The following is a 16,585-nucleotide window of genomic DNA, read 5'->3' on the forward strand; positions in this document are numbered from 1 at the left end:
ACTACACACAAAAAATAGACACATCAAATCGGATCAAAAAACCACAGTTAAAGAGGTAACCAATCATATTTTTATTAATTTTGGAGAAAAATATAATGTCATTGAAAAATAAAAGTGTGGATTTAAAAAATAGTAAAATATTTTGGGGGAAAAAAAGGTTCCACCAGTAACCCACTAGCAACCATTGTCCACTCTACTTGGTCTACTGGCCTCTTGTAAGATTCACAATTTAGTGATTTTCTTACTATTTAAAAAAATCAATTCTAACTGTAAAAGTGAAAAATAAATAAATAAAATTGCGGTGGGATAAGCGTTATTTACAGTGAATTGAGGTCCTTCAGGTTACTAGGGGGTTCTGAAAAAATACATTTTCACTATGCTTGAAGGTTGCACATTGGAAAAGGCATTCTAAGAAAACGAAAGCAAGTGTGCAAAGAGGTCTCAAAATATGTTGACACTAGAAATTCAACATTCTCAGGTGGAATTCCCGAGTACATGTTAATGTACAAAATTAAGAATTTATAGTACAACCCATCACGTATAGTAGCCTCTTTGGGCATAACAACCAAGTACCTAGTTTAGATATGACCTAGCATACAGTATATAAAAAAATCACAACTGACACTCACCAGTGAAACAGCTTAGTGTATGCTACATGAAAATTAAGAACAGCAAAAAGCAGTTAATTTCAACAACATTCATGTTTTTCAACATTTCTGTTATATATTTTTATACATTTCACTAACAGCACTATACCTGAATTTCTTATTTAACTGATCGAACAAAATATAAAGGCAACCACTTTATACTACAACAATAAAATGATAAAGCAGTTTTTTTTTTTAGCTTTACGTTTGCCAGACGTTAATCGAAAATACAACCATAGGGTACTACCCTACTGTTTCAAAAATGAGTGACATTTATCCAGCAAATCAGGCACTTCTTTTTCCTATACTTGTAATATTAAGTAGCAAAACAAAAGAGTAATAGTAATAATCTTTGGATAATCAACAATCAAAGCAGAAACATGGACAATATGAAAACTGGACATTGAAAGTTAAAATTGTAGGCTAAATTATAAACCTTACTGAAAAAAAGAATATAGTTTGTCACTTTTTTTTTTTCATACATATGCATCAAATTTAACCATGCAAACATAAAGATGGAATTGGATTTGTGCAGTCAATCTTTGCATTATGTACATGGCCTGTATCATACCTGCTTTACAACAAAGGTACATTTTTGTGATGATAAAAAAATTTACACGTTTATGAGAAATTAATTTTTTTGCTCCTTTGACAGAGCACACTTATCGCTGCGTTACTTGGTCCATACATGCAAAACTGGAATACAAACTGAAAATACTTTTTTTGGCATGAAAGTTAAAGACACAGTTAAAAATATCATGCTCAGACAGAATATATTTGTGTTGATCCTTTCACCTCCTCATGCATAGAATTCTTTATCCGGCGCCTTCATATATGAATAATTTGTGTATTTCTGCTCATCTAGTGGGTAGCTTCCTTCGTCCTTCTTCCTCATACGATAAACAATGAACATCACCAGCAAAATCGTCAACAGCAGTGCAACCACTGCCCCACCAATGACAGCTGCAATCAAAGAAACAATATCTATTGTAAAAAAAAAAATCTCTCACAGTAAAGGAACATCCCCATCCCCAATTTCATCTACATCAAGAAATACCATATACCACTCACAAATTGTATTCTGTTATAAAAACATCTCTAACAAAAATAATTTAATACTTCTACCAGTGATCACTTTGACCTTACACAAACATCCATGCTGTTCATACAGGTGACCCTACGAACATGAACCATCTATGATTTACATTACAGAGGTTAATGTTTCTCTGCTTGTAAAAAAACCTTCCATACCTGCTAATAATCCTGGTCTCGCCATAATGTAAACAATAGGCGAGGATTCCTGGCTCTCTGCCCTACCCGGCGCTACTTCCTCCTCCTCAAGGTCATGTCTATTTTCATCTTTGGGATCAACAGGCTTTGCCACCCCATGATCTAAACAAATAACAATGCAAGTTTAATGTTAATTCTGGTGATAGAAAAGCAGTAGATTTAATTCATAAAATAAAAAGTTTATACAGTAGAATTATGAATACCGGTATCTGCCATTTAATACATCTGTATTTAGGAACTTACTTAGGCCTGGAATGACAATATTTGTATCCTTATTTCCATCACCCTTTCCTATATTTGGAGTGTACTGTAAAATAAAACATATATATTTATTTTATCTATCTAATATTCAATTGACAGTATTTCAACTTTTTAATGGCAAAAATACCAAAACATAGTTTATTGCTACTAAACATTTCAAGATAGGATGATAAAATTATCATTACTTCAATATAAGGTTCCTTCCACTTAACTTAATTTTATTTTTGATACCTCATGATTCATGAAAAAATCTAAATAAAGGTTTGTGTTTTTTTTTATTTTATTAGCTAAAACCTTTGTCATATTCCAAAATTGACTGGCTGACAGTTTTTGAGGTAACAATGGGATTCTACAGGCAACAATTAATCAGCCATTCATCCTGTCTGATTTGACCTTGGGCCAAGTAATAACTTTTCTGTGTTGGTGACCAATTTTTTCAATGCAAGCAGTCATTGAATAGTGCATAGACCAATCATTAATCCTTATCTGAACATCAGAAGAGTTTGTTTAGACAGTCATTAAGGCATAGACTTGGTTTTGAGAAATATTGACTGACAGACAATCAAACTGCAGTTCAGCGCTCGTTGATTGGAAGAAAACTGGCAGATTTATAAATGTTTAAACTTTTTAAGTCATCCATGTTCTACTAGGAATTCATATGACTTTTCCTTATTGCCTGTATGCTACTGTTGGCCAAGCATTTTTTCCTTAACCAATGATCTGAGAAAAAAATTGATCACTCCACCACCGGCTTAACTGTTGCCCATCTATAATTTATAAAGAGCTTCCAAAGCATGTAAAAAGAGAGAAAACACTGCCTCTCCATACATGTAATCAATCTTGATCTCGGCAAATGGGTCTAAGTGTGAATGTTAAACATGGCAATTCAATGCATTTGCTTTCAAACATATCTGAAATGTAACAGCTTAATGCTTGAAAAAAAATTGTTTTGCCTACTTTATGTATGTCTGTTTTATCTGGCTTTTCTTCCACTACTGGCTTTTCTGTTACTACTGGTTTTTCTGTTACAGGCACTGGCTCTGCTGTGGGCCTCTCTGTTTTGGGGGATGGTGTAGATGTTTGTGGCTTGGGGGCTTCGGTAGGTTCTACAATGTCATGCATATCATATTAGTTCTTAAATGCTTCAATGACATTCCACTGCATGCAGCATTGAAAAAAAAAAAAACGCATAAAACAGTTGAAGTGACAGGGCCTGTAACCTTGCATATATTCACTGGAAGAAAAAACTTAGACACCCTTGGTTTCTATTTTGCTAAAGCTAAATAATGTGGGTAGATCTCTGTAAAATTGCTTGATGCATATCTAAGAATTCAATAATTTGCAGCTGACCAAAAAAAATCAATGAACAAGGAAAGATGGAGGCAGTTTAAATCTACTGTGTATGTACCTATACAGCGAGGAACTACTGGCTGAAACACTCTGGTCTCCCGTTGTTCTACGCCATGTACGTCCACACACCAACAAGCTGAACCGTGACACTGAATTTTCTCAAATTCTCCGTCAATGGTGCATCGAGGATGGTAAGTTCCCAAAAGACCTTGCTTCTTTCTTAGCAACTGGTAAACACAGGGCTTTAGACCTTCTCCTACAAAACAAAATATATGTATCTGTAATCAAGTGGAGGCAAAGTACATACAGAGTTTTCCTGCAGTGATGAGAATGTATATGTGTATATGCAGGTCCACAAATGGTAAAATTCATGTTTTTACGCGGATTGTGCTAAAATTGAAAACAAAAAATGAATCCACTTTTATAAAAGAAAGACTTCGAATTTATGGCATATAATAAACATAAACACCTTCAGTAGTAACAGTACTAATTCATTGATACTCAAATCTTACATATCAACGACCTAAATATGCACTAAATTTTTAAATTGCTTAAACTTGTAGGGTGGGGAAGTTATGCAAAGTTAAGCAAAGTTTACCTGTTTCACAATTTGGAACATTTGGCTGCATCATCCTGGACCCTGCAATTTCATTCCCAAGCTTGTCCACACACCAACATTCTTTGTTATACATCCTTCTATGACACTGTAAGGGCTCATACTCTCCGGTGAGTGTACACTTGGGCCTGTAGGCTTCTGCCGTTATGTTTTCTGCCGATAATCGCAGCTGCTCGCAGGCAGTCAAGGAACGAGTTGTGGTTGGAAGATGTGTTGACAAATCTGAAATTCAATACATTTTTTTTGTATACATTCTTGAAACCTTTGTGCAAACAAGTTTCAACATCTCAATTTTTGAACTTTAAACTTTGAGAAATGATCCTTTCAGCATGTTCAATACATCTACAGAAATGAAGAATAAGGTGTTAACTTTGTTAGCAAAGTGTAAAATATCCGAAGTCTTCTATGTGTAAATAAAGTTCATTTCAGAAGGGTATGGGGGCTGAATTCAAAAGAATTCCAGTGAAGACACTGCTCTTAATGCTTGATAATTCTATTCAAAGTCTTTTGCCTTTTATCCACTGATGTCAACATTGTGTGGATATCAAATTAAAAAGTTCAATGCTAGCCGCAACTGACCAGCAGGGTATATTCGGTATAAATCAATCTATCCTTCTTTTAACACCGAAAACCTAAACATACTAATTACTAACTTATTTTGGTTCTTAATTATGAACCACTTTAGATATAATGTTTTCCGTTTGACTTATAAAAAGTTGAAAGATTCTGAATTCTGTGATGTCTTTCAAAGCTTTATGAACATACAATTATTATTCTGATCGAGAGAAAAGAAAAACAGCAGGTTAGGCAGATTTAAATAATTGTATTGAAACAATGCAATTAATATTTTTGTAATTGAAGTATAACGTGGTACAACTGCTGAGCTAAACAAAATGGAGAAATCATATCTGTTTAATTTACATGAATAAATAGCAAGTAATGACAATAGACAGAGTGTGTGATAGGACTTCGCACACTCACTTGAAGACTAAACATGTAAAAAGTTGTAAAAGTTTTATGATAATTTAGATCCTATATGCCAGTTTCCAGAATGCTTTTTTTTTTTTCAACGTGGCCTGCATGCAGTATATGTATCTCAACAACTTTCAATTTGGTTCAATATGTCTACACTGGTCTACAATGCTGCAGGGCATTTCTTTTTTTAAAGCAAAACATCTGGATATTTATTTTCTCTTTTTTCAACAAGTCTTAATTGCTAACAATTACAGTTCAAAATGAAGACTTGCTAAATTTTTCCTTACCATGAAAGATTTTGCAAGGAGCATGAAATGAGAAGACTTTATCGTGAGGTGTTTTGCTAGGAGCATGAAATGAAAAGACTTTATCGTTAGGGATTTTGCAACGAACATGAAATGAGAAGACTTTACCTTGAGGGATTTCGCTAAGAGCAAGAAATGAGAAGACTTTACCTTGAGGTGTTTTGCTAGGAGCATGAAATGAGGACTTTACCATGAGGGATTTTGCTAAGAGCATGAAATGGAAAGACTTTACCATGACGGATTTTGCTAGGAGCATGAAATGAGAAGACTTTACCATTAGGGATATTGCTAGGAGCATGAAATGAAAAGACTTTATCGTTAGGGATTTTGCAACGAACATGAAATGAGAAGACTTTACCATGAGGGATTTTGCTACGAACATGAAATGAGAAGACTTTACCATGAGGGATTTTGCTAGGAGCATGAAATGAGAAGACTTTACCATGAGGGATTTTGCTATGAACATGAAATGAGAAGACTCTACCGTGAGGGATTTTGCTACGAACATGAAATGAGAAGACTCTACCATGAGGGATTTTGCTACGAACATGAAATGAGAAGACTCTACCGTGAGGGATTTTGCTACGAACATGAAATGAGAAGACTTAATGTTCCTTTACCATGAGGCATTTTGGTGGGAGTAGTTCCTGACCCACACCCTTCTCCTGAGTAATCATCCCCCAGATCTTCATCATCCGTAAAGGTGGGACCAACTCCACTCCCCTGTAACATGTGTAATAATAATCACTAATCATGCTAATAATCACCAATTTTATTTCTCATTTTAATTCATACACAAATGGCCCTGAAACCAATATCATTACTAAAAGATAATTGTGAGTTACTGTATAATGTGTTATTACACCAGCACACAATAGCTTGTTTAAACAAACCACAGTTGTATAAAAAAAAATATGGACATTGTTTCTGATTTGTAGGCTATGAAAGACCTTAGTAATTTTCAAGGATAATAAACCATCCATTTATAGATCTGTTGATATCATAGCCTGAAAGGCATTTCCATCCTGTATTTACTAACCCATTGAACGGTCTCTCTTTAATTGTTAATAGAGGTAATAATAAGCAATATCAAATGGTCTGGTGGCTGGTATACATGCAAGGAAGCCTCTACTGAGAAATGGTTGATCTGTATTTATATTTGTCCAATGTATGATAATTGTAAAATCAATAATCAACCTGATTACTAAGTACTAAACTTAATAGAAATGAAACATTGAACATGTTGATTTATGGATTTCAGAAACTCAGCTCTGTCTCTCTCCAAAAAAAATATAAATTAAAACCATAGACATTGTTTATGCTCTCCTATACATTGTTGTTCAAATAAAAAGTCACTTGAAGCATTATGATTTTCGCTCAAATGTGACATACTGTCATAAAATATGTATAGCACTGTTGGCACATATGCAGTACATGTATAATCAAAAGGTCTTTTACCAAAATAATCATAAATTTTATTTTTTTAGAAAAAGCAGAAAAATTGTTCAGCACAGGAAAACTAAAGAACATATCTAAAACAGAGAAAGTAATAATTATACAAAGGCACCTGCAAATATTTGCAAGGTCCTAAAAAGATGGGTTGCTGGCTTAGGGCCAGTTTTTATTTTTCAATTCACTACTGATTTTTAAAACTGATCTCTTGAACCATAAATATTTTAAAGAAATTTTTATCAGTCAAGTGGAACACTAAAGGATCAAAAAATCTAAAACATATTCATGATAAATATTAAATAGGCACAGATGGCAGACATGTAGGACCACCTAGTGTAGGAAACTTTGGTCAACTAATCATTTAATGTATGTGAAGAATATGCTACACTTTTCCATAGAAATTTATTTTTACTCTATACACTACTGGGGAATCATTTGAATTCGTGGGGTTAAAGTTCGTGGGCAAGCAAAATTTTGTTGGTCCGCAGTGATGTAATTTTGTGGGTAACTAGTATATACAGATGATTTAATGAATAAATATGTTAAAAAAATTATTGTTCATGCCATGGGGATGTAAATTCAGGGATAAGGGTGACCCACAAAATCCAAGAACATTAATCCCTAACCCCTATCAACATTGACACATTACCCTATCAGGAATCCACTGGGGGGAGGAGGGGGGGGGGGGGGTAACTATAACACGCCATTCAAAATGATTCACAGAAAGAAAAGTAATGGTTGACAGTGTGTGTGTTTGTTTGTTAGGGAGGGGGGGGGGGTCTTGTTTCAGTGAGAACCTCTGTACTAATAATACATGTAGCTTCCATGACACATTCACTTACATTATCTATATCTAGAATTCCATCCCCTGACGGTGATCCACCATTCTGAAAAAGACAAAAAAACTTTGTTTCACAGGCAACCATGCTTACAAATTTGGATTTATTCTATTCTAATTTACAAGAGGCCCATGGGCCTTGATGCTCATCTGGTTGTGTCTCACATGGAAACTTGTCTTATCCAAAATATTGTCCCATAGGATGTAAACCTTGTCTCTTATAGTAAATTTCATTTTATTTTTTCATTATAAATATAATGTTGTCTCATGATCTAATATGAAATAATCACATCATAGGCTCATTCCAAAAAATGAATTTTGTCATTTTGAGCATTAAGCTTGTTAAGATTTTCCTCATTAGGTATCAACTTACATCATGTGCATGATGAGAGGATTGACCCATTTTTTTTTATATTTACCCTAATTGTCTTATTATTGTTGGTTACATTAAGCACTTGATTACAATTATCACTTAGTGCAAGTATATGTAGGTACCAGGGCAGTTTATTTTTAGTAGCACAATGTATAAATTATAAAATATAACACATCAATTTGTATGCTAACAGTTAAACAGTGGAAAAATTTAATGTACCAATTAACTTTATTCTAACTCATTAATAACTCAGCATAGCAAAGAATCAATAGAGCTCTAGACTACAAAGTTTACAAATCAACATTGTAGAAAAATAATTGATTTCAAATACTGCTCCAACATCAGAGACACCAAAACATGAAAAAGGACATATCGGTACCAGTAATTCAAATTGTTTTTTCTCTGTAACTTAATTGAGCTTTTCATCTGTTATTTATTGTTGGCAATATCATATTGTTCTCATAATCTAAATTAATGTACATTTGTGATGACATTTAGAAGAGAGTGTTTTATAGTTTATATGCTTTTTTCTTGTAAATAAATTTCTCGGATGGATTTTTTTTTTCAATATTTGGGACATCCCACCCCCCGACTCCAGAAAAATTCCTGGACCCGAGCCTACAACCTCATTTCATTGTTGCACAGTTGAAACTAATTCATACCTATCAAAGCTAAATCTTATTAAAATGAGGGAACTGCTTTCAATGAGAAAATACAAAGAAAGAAAAACAAAGATCAATAGTGAAATAAATAGTACATACAGTATACTAAAAATTTTCTTCCAAAGTTAAGGCCAGGTAAAATTAATCTTTAGATTCTCATCCTAATTTGCAAAAAAATTGGGGCGGGTGGGCGGATTTTATTTTTTATTTTTTATAATTGTTAATTTATATATAGGCCTAAGTATCAACAAAACAATGGACGCCCCGTACATATTCTTTTCATTACCTTAATGCAAATATGAATAGATTTAATTCTTTTCATATTCTTTTAAATATTTAAAGAAATATTTTTCTTTAAAAGTTAAATATTTGTTAATTAACAAATTATCAAGTACACATTATACGGCACACCCTGAACAAAATGAGGTGGGGATACCAATAAATTGTGTGTGCGTGACTTCTTATTTTGCAAAATCTATATAAATGTTCTACCGAAAAATCTAGGCCTTCTCTTAAGTCTGTCTACGATGTTGTAGATTTTTTTTTTATTTCAAAGCTAACGGTAAGTCACACAGCTGGAGATCGTTATATATAACTTGACTTTCCTCGTCTATTTTTACTTAGTTACAATCTCTATACATACTTGCTCCTGCCAGTGATGGTATCTATATGTGTTTATGCTATTTTTTCTTCTCTGCCTTCTCTATACTGACAAATTATCTTTTCCTTACACATTTAAACTGCTTTTATTGCTGATTTTTCTCCATTCTTCACATGGCGTTTTTGCTATAAATAGCGACACGCGACTTTTAATACAGACGGGAGATAACTCTTAAACTTTGACCTAAATTCTTACTGAATAAAAATACATGAAAATACCCCAAAATCAAAATAAAAAACATCGGGGCGGGACATTTTGTGGGGGGGGGGCGGGGATGAGAATCTAAAGATTAATTTTATATGGCCTAAAGTATTTATTTAAAACCCTCAACAACTTTATTATGCTACATGTATATCAATTTATCCTTAACATTACAAAGTTACAGCCAAGTCTACTCCTAAGGGACATTTCTAGCTGAATACTAGTACGTAAAATTTCATAGTACAGTCCCACCCTTACCTCAGGGGTTATATTTAACAAATCTGATATGCATTTACTACACAATTATGAGGATGCTTGCAACTTCAGGTTAAATTTTAGACATCACAAAATCTTTTTGATGTTATATGAACTTGTCTATAGTAACTATGATTTGGGGAATTCCAGGTAAAAATGAACCCCACTTTGTACAATTTTCCAACACAGTCAATTATATGAACACATTATCAACAGACAAAATTTCTTCACTTCAGAATGGAAAGTGAATTGGAAAATTAACCCTGTACTTTTTTTCTTTTTTTGGCAGTCACACAATGTCCCTCTCAACAAATTTTAAAATTAAGAGAGACAAAGATGAACTTTGATCAGAATCTTCAGCATGTTTATTTGAGCCTCTTGATTAGTGACCTGAATATATACTAAGAGTATTCAGCTTTTAACATGTTTAAATGCTATGTCCGTACTTGTTATTTACTCTCATAGTTGCATTTTTACTGGGAAAAAAATTATTGGTACATGTAAACATCTGATTATAACAGAAACTAATTTCAAAAATCAGAAGTTTTTAGCATGAACTAATCAGTTATTATCACATTATTTTTTTATTTCTTTACTTATTCATTTTAAATTTTTAATGCACCTGCAATCGAAGACTCAGGGTTACATAAATAGTTGTTTTGTTTTGCTTTTTTTTATTTTACTTAATTAATCACTGAGAGACAAAAATTCTTCTAGATACATGCATTTATCTACTAAAAGATATATTATAATTCAACTGTCAATACTGAATGTCAGATGGGATACAATGACTTCTATGACCCTTCAATGTCTTCCTTGACTTTCACTGCTTTGATATTTTGATTCTATCATACATATCAAAGCAAAATTTAAAAGCTGAAATTGGTACAAAAAATTGTTATTCTGGAATTTCGACAGAACTTTCATTTTAATTATATGATGTATTTATGAGTCATGTATACACTATAAAATTCCTTTCCTGATTCAGGGATGGTACAAAAAAATTGTCTATAAATAGCACAATATTTTAGGAATCTGTATTTTTACACACTTTATGCTCACAGGGGAAAAAAATCTTTCTTTGAATTTTAAAGTTCTCTGAATTATGGCAATTTAAATTTGCAGTTACTAGTTAATTCACAAGATTTGAACTTTAGATGATATAATATATCTGGCATTTAACATGAAATAATTACGTTTCACATGCCTATTTTTAAAATAAATGATTACAATTTATTTGACTTATTCCTGGCATATTATGGCTACATTTCTATATTGAGTTAACAAATAATCTATGTATAAACTGTAATTTCAAAGTATGGCTGCATCTTATTTATCTATCAGGATAATGAGCTCTTTTTGGAGTTTTATATATGGTCCTAAATCCTTTAAATTGGGAAATATAAAATATATATATCTGGTAACAGGTGTATTTATGAAATAGGATAAGTTTTTCTTAAACATCTTGTATCAGATAAAATTTAACAAAGCTTTATTATTCAGACAAGATTAAATCTACCCAGTTATTAATAGGTTTACAGGTAGCTCTGTGAATGAGCAGCTTAATCTTTGCATCACCTCCCCCCCCCCCACCCCCCATAAACTCACTTTGGTTTAATTAATACATAGTCTTTGATAAAAAAAAAGAGTACTTTTCAGAATTCAAAATGGAGACATGTGTGAAGCTACAGTCAATAATTTACATGCCTCATGCAGTTGCAATATTTATTCAGTTAAAAGACTTAAAACACAACTGCAAGCACTTGATCCAATGGTCACAGTGACACTGTCACAGGGATTTATTTACTAGCTATTTTATTACACTAACTTTTTTATGCAACTGGAACAACTTCAGTTGAAATTGGACCAGTGTTTCTTGAAAAGAAGTCGAAAAAGTGAAAAGTTTGCAGACAGACAGGCAGATGGATGGACAGATGGAAGCCGGACAAAATGTGAACAGCTCACTCTACTACCAAAGGCCAAAGAAAGTTTTGTACATTTTGAATGTGCTTGGTGACTTTGCGCTATACCCAAGGTTCATGCTAAGCCATGCACCGGTTCTCTGAAATTGGTGTGATTTTCCCTTTTCAAAAAAATTCATATTAACGGATGATGCACTTCGTTCTTCAGTTTCATTGACATCATTGAAAAGAGTTCCAAACTTTCAATATCTATATTGAATAGTTTACTGCCCAATATGAATAAGTATATTGGCAGCTTGCATGTACTACTCCATGTCGATATTAGTAAGAAAGCATATCAGCAAAAAGAAATAGCATGAAGCAATCTGGTGATCAAGATCTAATACCCAACTGTTAATGGATGATGAAATCAGCAGTTGCAGAAAGTAGTATGAAAAAGTAATCAGATCTGAATGGAAAAAAAGTATGACCAGCCTTTACATACACAATTAATAAGCCACTAGGTCTGTTCAGAATTGAACTTATAGACCATTTCGGCAGGTAAATTTAATTTTTCATGTCATTTTGAATAGTAGCAAATGACTGCTGGTCGACAGCAAACTGAAAACGTGCAGGTGAGCTAAAAATGAGATTGGTTGCTAAACATTAGTGTTAGCAAGCCAATGGAAATATGACTATACTAAGGGAGTTCAGAGGCAAACCCCTCCGGAAATTTTTGGATAAAAGTAAAAATCTGCATCATGCAAGTTCATCTTGAGGGTTATATGATTCTCATTTGAACCACTACAAACTTAATATATATTTTAAAGCTATATATGGCATATCTAAGCTATCTAAAAAAATAAAAATAGAAAATTGAGTGTTTATATACACGATACTGATACATGTTTAAGTTATTTATGTTCATATTAAAATTTAACCGATTTCGAAGATGAATAACCTCATGTTTCCACCGATAAATTGACCTTAAACTGTGTCTGTTATTAAAATGTGGTGTCAGTAAATAAAATCGGTTAAATTTCTAATATCTTTGAAATGTGACTGATTTAAATAGTGTAATTTAAAGGAAAGTCCTTTCTTCATATAAAGTAATTATTCCAATAGATTTTTTTTTTATTTAGTCTGAACTTATAAAAAAATATGTCGTATATACTTGAAATGTTACATTACATTCCATCAGGAAATTTTTCATAACTGAAACATGTGAAAGGGGAATTTTGTCATTTTTTTCCAAAAGGAAGAGATACTGTTTACCAGCAGTTAAAACGGTCTTGATAAATCCCTGCTCCAATAAATTATTAAGTGTATCCCTATATCTTGTAGGAAGGAAAGTTAATGTGTCACAGATCTGAATTGAAAATAATCTGAGACTCATCTGATTCTGATGCTAACACCCCCTCTTTCCACGTAGAGGGTATTAAGAACTCTATGCACATTCCACAATATGAAAAAATAGTGGGGGTACCGTAAAGGAATATCAGATTGAAACTGTCAAATGACAATGAATTCAAGTAGTCATGGCCTTATAAAATATTTGAATTTTCTACAAATGTCTTCAAACTTCTTAAATTCATGAAAATATGAATGGAATGGTCTCACCATCTGGGTTGTCACTTGACATACAAATGAATTATACTCAAACTTACCTGAAAATAACATGAAGTTTATACTTTGTTCGTTTAAAACCAATTTTAATCCCAGCTACAAGTGGGAATTAAGTAATAAATACCATCTTCAACATGATCAAGTAACTTACTAACCATGCTAACTATTGTCTAACCATGCGAACAGTAACAACTGTCTATAAGTTGGACTGAGCTAATTAACACGAATAAGACTAACAAACCTATTACATAATCTTTTCTGGCATTACATACATGTTAAGTTTCGAAGAAATATATCTATTATACACAAAAAAGAAGAGAATTTCAATCCACCAACCTGAATTGTGTCAAGTCGAATTCCCTCTGTTCGGGAAGCCAACAAAATTCCTATTACCAATACAAATTTGAAATTCGTATGCATGACAGAACGTCAATTAACTTTTCCTGATTTATCAATCAGTTCTTAGTCTCTTCATATAAACCCGAAACACTTAAAGAAAGGGAAAATACTTGAGTGTTTATTTCCACTATGACTTATTATGGCTTCCGGACTATCTTGCGATTCCTCCGCGGTTTTTTGTTCCATTTTATTTTATTATCATACACACATAAGTATATATTATTATAGTTATATATGAATATAAATATTTCTTACTGAAGAAACTCTTAAAACAATTCATTTTTAAAATTATTTTTATTAAAATGCAGCACTATTTTTTCAATACGTCACTTCCGTAAAGAAGGCACACTCTCTGAACTTTCAATGAATGGGTTTTCTATTATTAGACTTAGTGCCCACTGTGCGGTGAGAACGTAGATGGAACCAATAAAAAACTTTTACATATATCTTACACTTTAAACTTTAACCCGTCTTTTGAAGAGATTTGGAATTAATGTAATATTGCATGTAAAATGCATGCTTTTTTGCGGTCAACCCTCATTCAGTTTTTGAACAATCTGCTCACACTACTTGATGAAAAATTTATAGCTAAATTAATTAGTAACATGCATTTAAATGTGGAGTTTACAGTTACTGTAAATATATATCATACAAACCATCTAAATAATTACCGATGAATGCAGGTCATGTAGAACTGGTGTGAAGGGGGGGGGGGGGCAAATTCTGCAAACTTAAGTCTGACTTGCCTAAAAATGCCTAGACGGCTAGAGTAAAAAGATGACCATGACAGATACGGTCATATTCCAATGGAAATCTTAAATTCAACAAGTAAAAGAAAAAACAAACAAAACTGCCCCAACTTGAAATTCATATTTCCTGGGCGTGGGGTAAACATATTGGAATGGTCTTTGAACCCACAGGTCCTTGAGGACAGAAACCCCCCTCCCCCGGTCATTTAGATTTTTTTTCACATAAATCATATATGGATTACACATTTGTGATATAATCTATCCTCTCATTTTAGAAAATATGCTTAAACTAACATTTTGTTAAAAAAAAAAAAAAAAAAAGAAATCAACCCCACTCTCTATATATAAATTTTATATGTAGATTAGATTTATAACACGTTTGTTTTAGGTAATTTTTCTAATTGCTTATGTAGACCCCTTTAAGAATTTCACAATCATATGAAACATTGAAAGATAATTTATGTACTAGGAAAAAGGATCACTGAAAAGGAACAAGGGTCTTTTTTCCATATGTGACATCGGGGGGAAGAACCTGTCCTCACAGCACAGTGGTCTGTGTTGTAAGGAACCTTCTTTATGAAATATGAGCATTACGATAACCACTGCGCCAACAATATTCAAAACGTAAAAACAATACAAATCAGAACCTCCCTCCCCAGAATCCTCAAACATGGACCTCCAAACATACACGTAAAAATTTGAGCCTAGTTGCGGCCTTGCCAAGCTCAAAAGTCCATGCAAACATTACAAATCAGATGCAGAGCAAACATGGACCTCCAAAATATACATTTTAGAGGTGGAATCAGCTCGCCGTGTGCTCCTTAAAGTAATCGGGATATCCCCAGAAAATTGTGCCTAGAAATAACAGAAAAAAACGTATGCTGAACAGAATATGACTGAATGATAAAGTTGATGAACAACTACAAAAATGTAAGATATGCCAAGCGAGGGCCAAACATGAAAAAGAAGACCTGTACACGTTAGAATGGATAAAATGTATCAAATGCATGTTAAAATTTCGCATCAAGTGATTGAAGGGCAAAATGAAAACCAATATATCCTTCTGTGTTCAGTAATCTAGAAGTGACAAAAGAATTGAATAGATTACATGATCAGTATGCACTGGTCCCTGCTGACAAAGCAGGTAAAAATTGGGTCAAGTATTTAAATCGTATTAAGAGGAACTGCGACTTAATTCTACAAGTGACAATCCAACTTGAACTTATACACATAACAACTGAACTCCCTTTCTAAGAAGGGAATTTTTTAAAATCATATAGCAAGTTTTGAATTTTTTTAATATTCCCAAGTTGGCAACTACTAAAATGAATTTGCATTACCATATCTATATTGGATTCCGAAACTTCATAAAAATCCATGCAAAGAAACACAGCGGGTGGATAATTAATGATTCAAAGAACTTTTGGAAAATTTTAAATCACAAATTTTTACCTATATCATCAACATAAAAACTTTTTTAATTTTATATACAACAATACCCCACGATGAATTAAAGTCCAGGCTGTCTTTTACATATCATTGGCAGCTTTTATCCAATAAAAATGGAACTCGTAAGTTTACTTACCCTGTTATTGGTCATTTGCAATATTACTTTGTTAAAAACATTCTGATTGTTCACAAAGGTACTCTGCCTGATATTAAAAAGATGGAAATTCTTGACAAAATCTATGTGGTTTTTGGTTTAAAATATTTAAAATATATCAAACAATATTGTAAAATTGAAAAACATATATATATTTAATGATCGACAAAAAGTAATAATGAAATACAAAAATCATTTTCAAAATTTATTGACAAAATGTGCAAAATGTGTTTTGTGATCCTCCATGTGTTTTATATATAACTGTCGTATAATGTTCATCAGATTCTTTTCTTTTTTCTTTATATGTTGTCTATTACTTGACCCTTTACTGTAATGTTTAGTATTATATTTTGTTAAAAACATTCTGATTGAACACACAAGTTCTCTGAAACTGATATTTAAAAGATGCTCGAAATTCTGA

The 16,585-nt window shown here is 32.7% G+C and overlaps 1 protein-coding gene across 1 annotated transcript; it reads right to left on the reverse strand.

Moving 5' to 3' along the window:
* Window positions 1–147: 147 nt before the first annotated feature.
* LOC134277968 (uncharacterized) lies at window positions 148–13,971 on the reverse strand. The gene is made up of 9 exons (XM_062760271.1): window positions 13,750–13,971; window positions 7,739–7,783; window positions 6,065–6,167; window positions 4,147–4,386; window positions 3,607–3,804; window positions 3,156–3,304; window positions 2,181–2,244; window positions 1,899–2,039; window positions 148–1,610 (listed from the first exon to the last, which is right to left on the reverse strand). Exons 1-9 carry the CDS (start codon window positions 13,831–13,833, stop codon window positions 1,447–1,449), a joined length of 1,188 nt encoding a protein of 395 aa, XP_062616255.1. The 5' UTR covers window positions 13,834–13,971; the 3' UTR covers window positions 148–1,446.
* Window positions 13,972–16,585: the final 2,614 nt, after the last annotated feature.

Source organism: Saccostrea cucullata, unplaced genomic scaffold (assembly GCF_032062105.1).
Source record: "Saccostrea cucullata isolate Sc308-1 unplaced genomic scaffold, CSIRO_AGI_Scuc_v1 ctg651, whole genome shotgun sequence".
Taxonomy (NCBI): Eukaryota; Metazoa; Mollusca; class Bivalvia; order Ostreida; family Ostreidae; genus Saccostrea; species Saccostrea cuccullata.

Excerpts from the sequence above, each read along its gene's own strand:
- LOC134277968 (XM_062760271.1), bottom strand. The coding sequence starts at position 13,833 with ATGCATACGAATTTCAAATTTGTATTGGTAATAGGAATTTTGTTGGCT. Across the intron at positions 6,168-7,738 it reads GAATTCTAGATATAGATAAT|GGGAGTGGAGTTGGTCCCAC; the intron begins GTAAGTGAATGT and ends CACATGTTACAG. Across the intron at positions 2,040-2,180 it reads TATTGTCATTCCAGGCCTAA|ATCATGGGGTGGCAAAGCCT; the intron begins GTAAGTTCCTAA and ends TTATTTGTTTAG.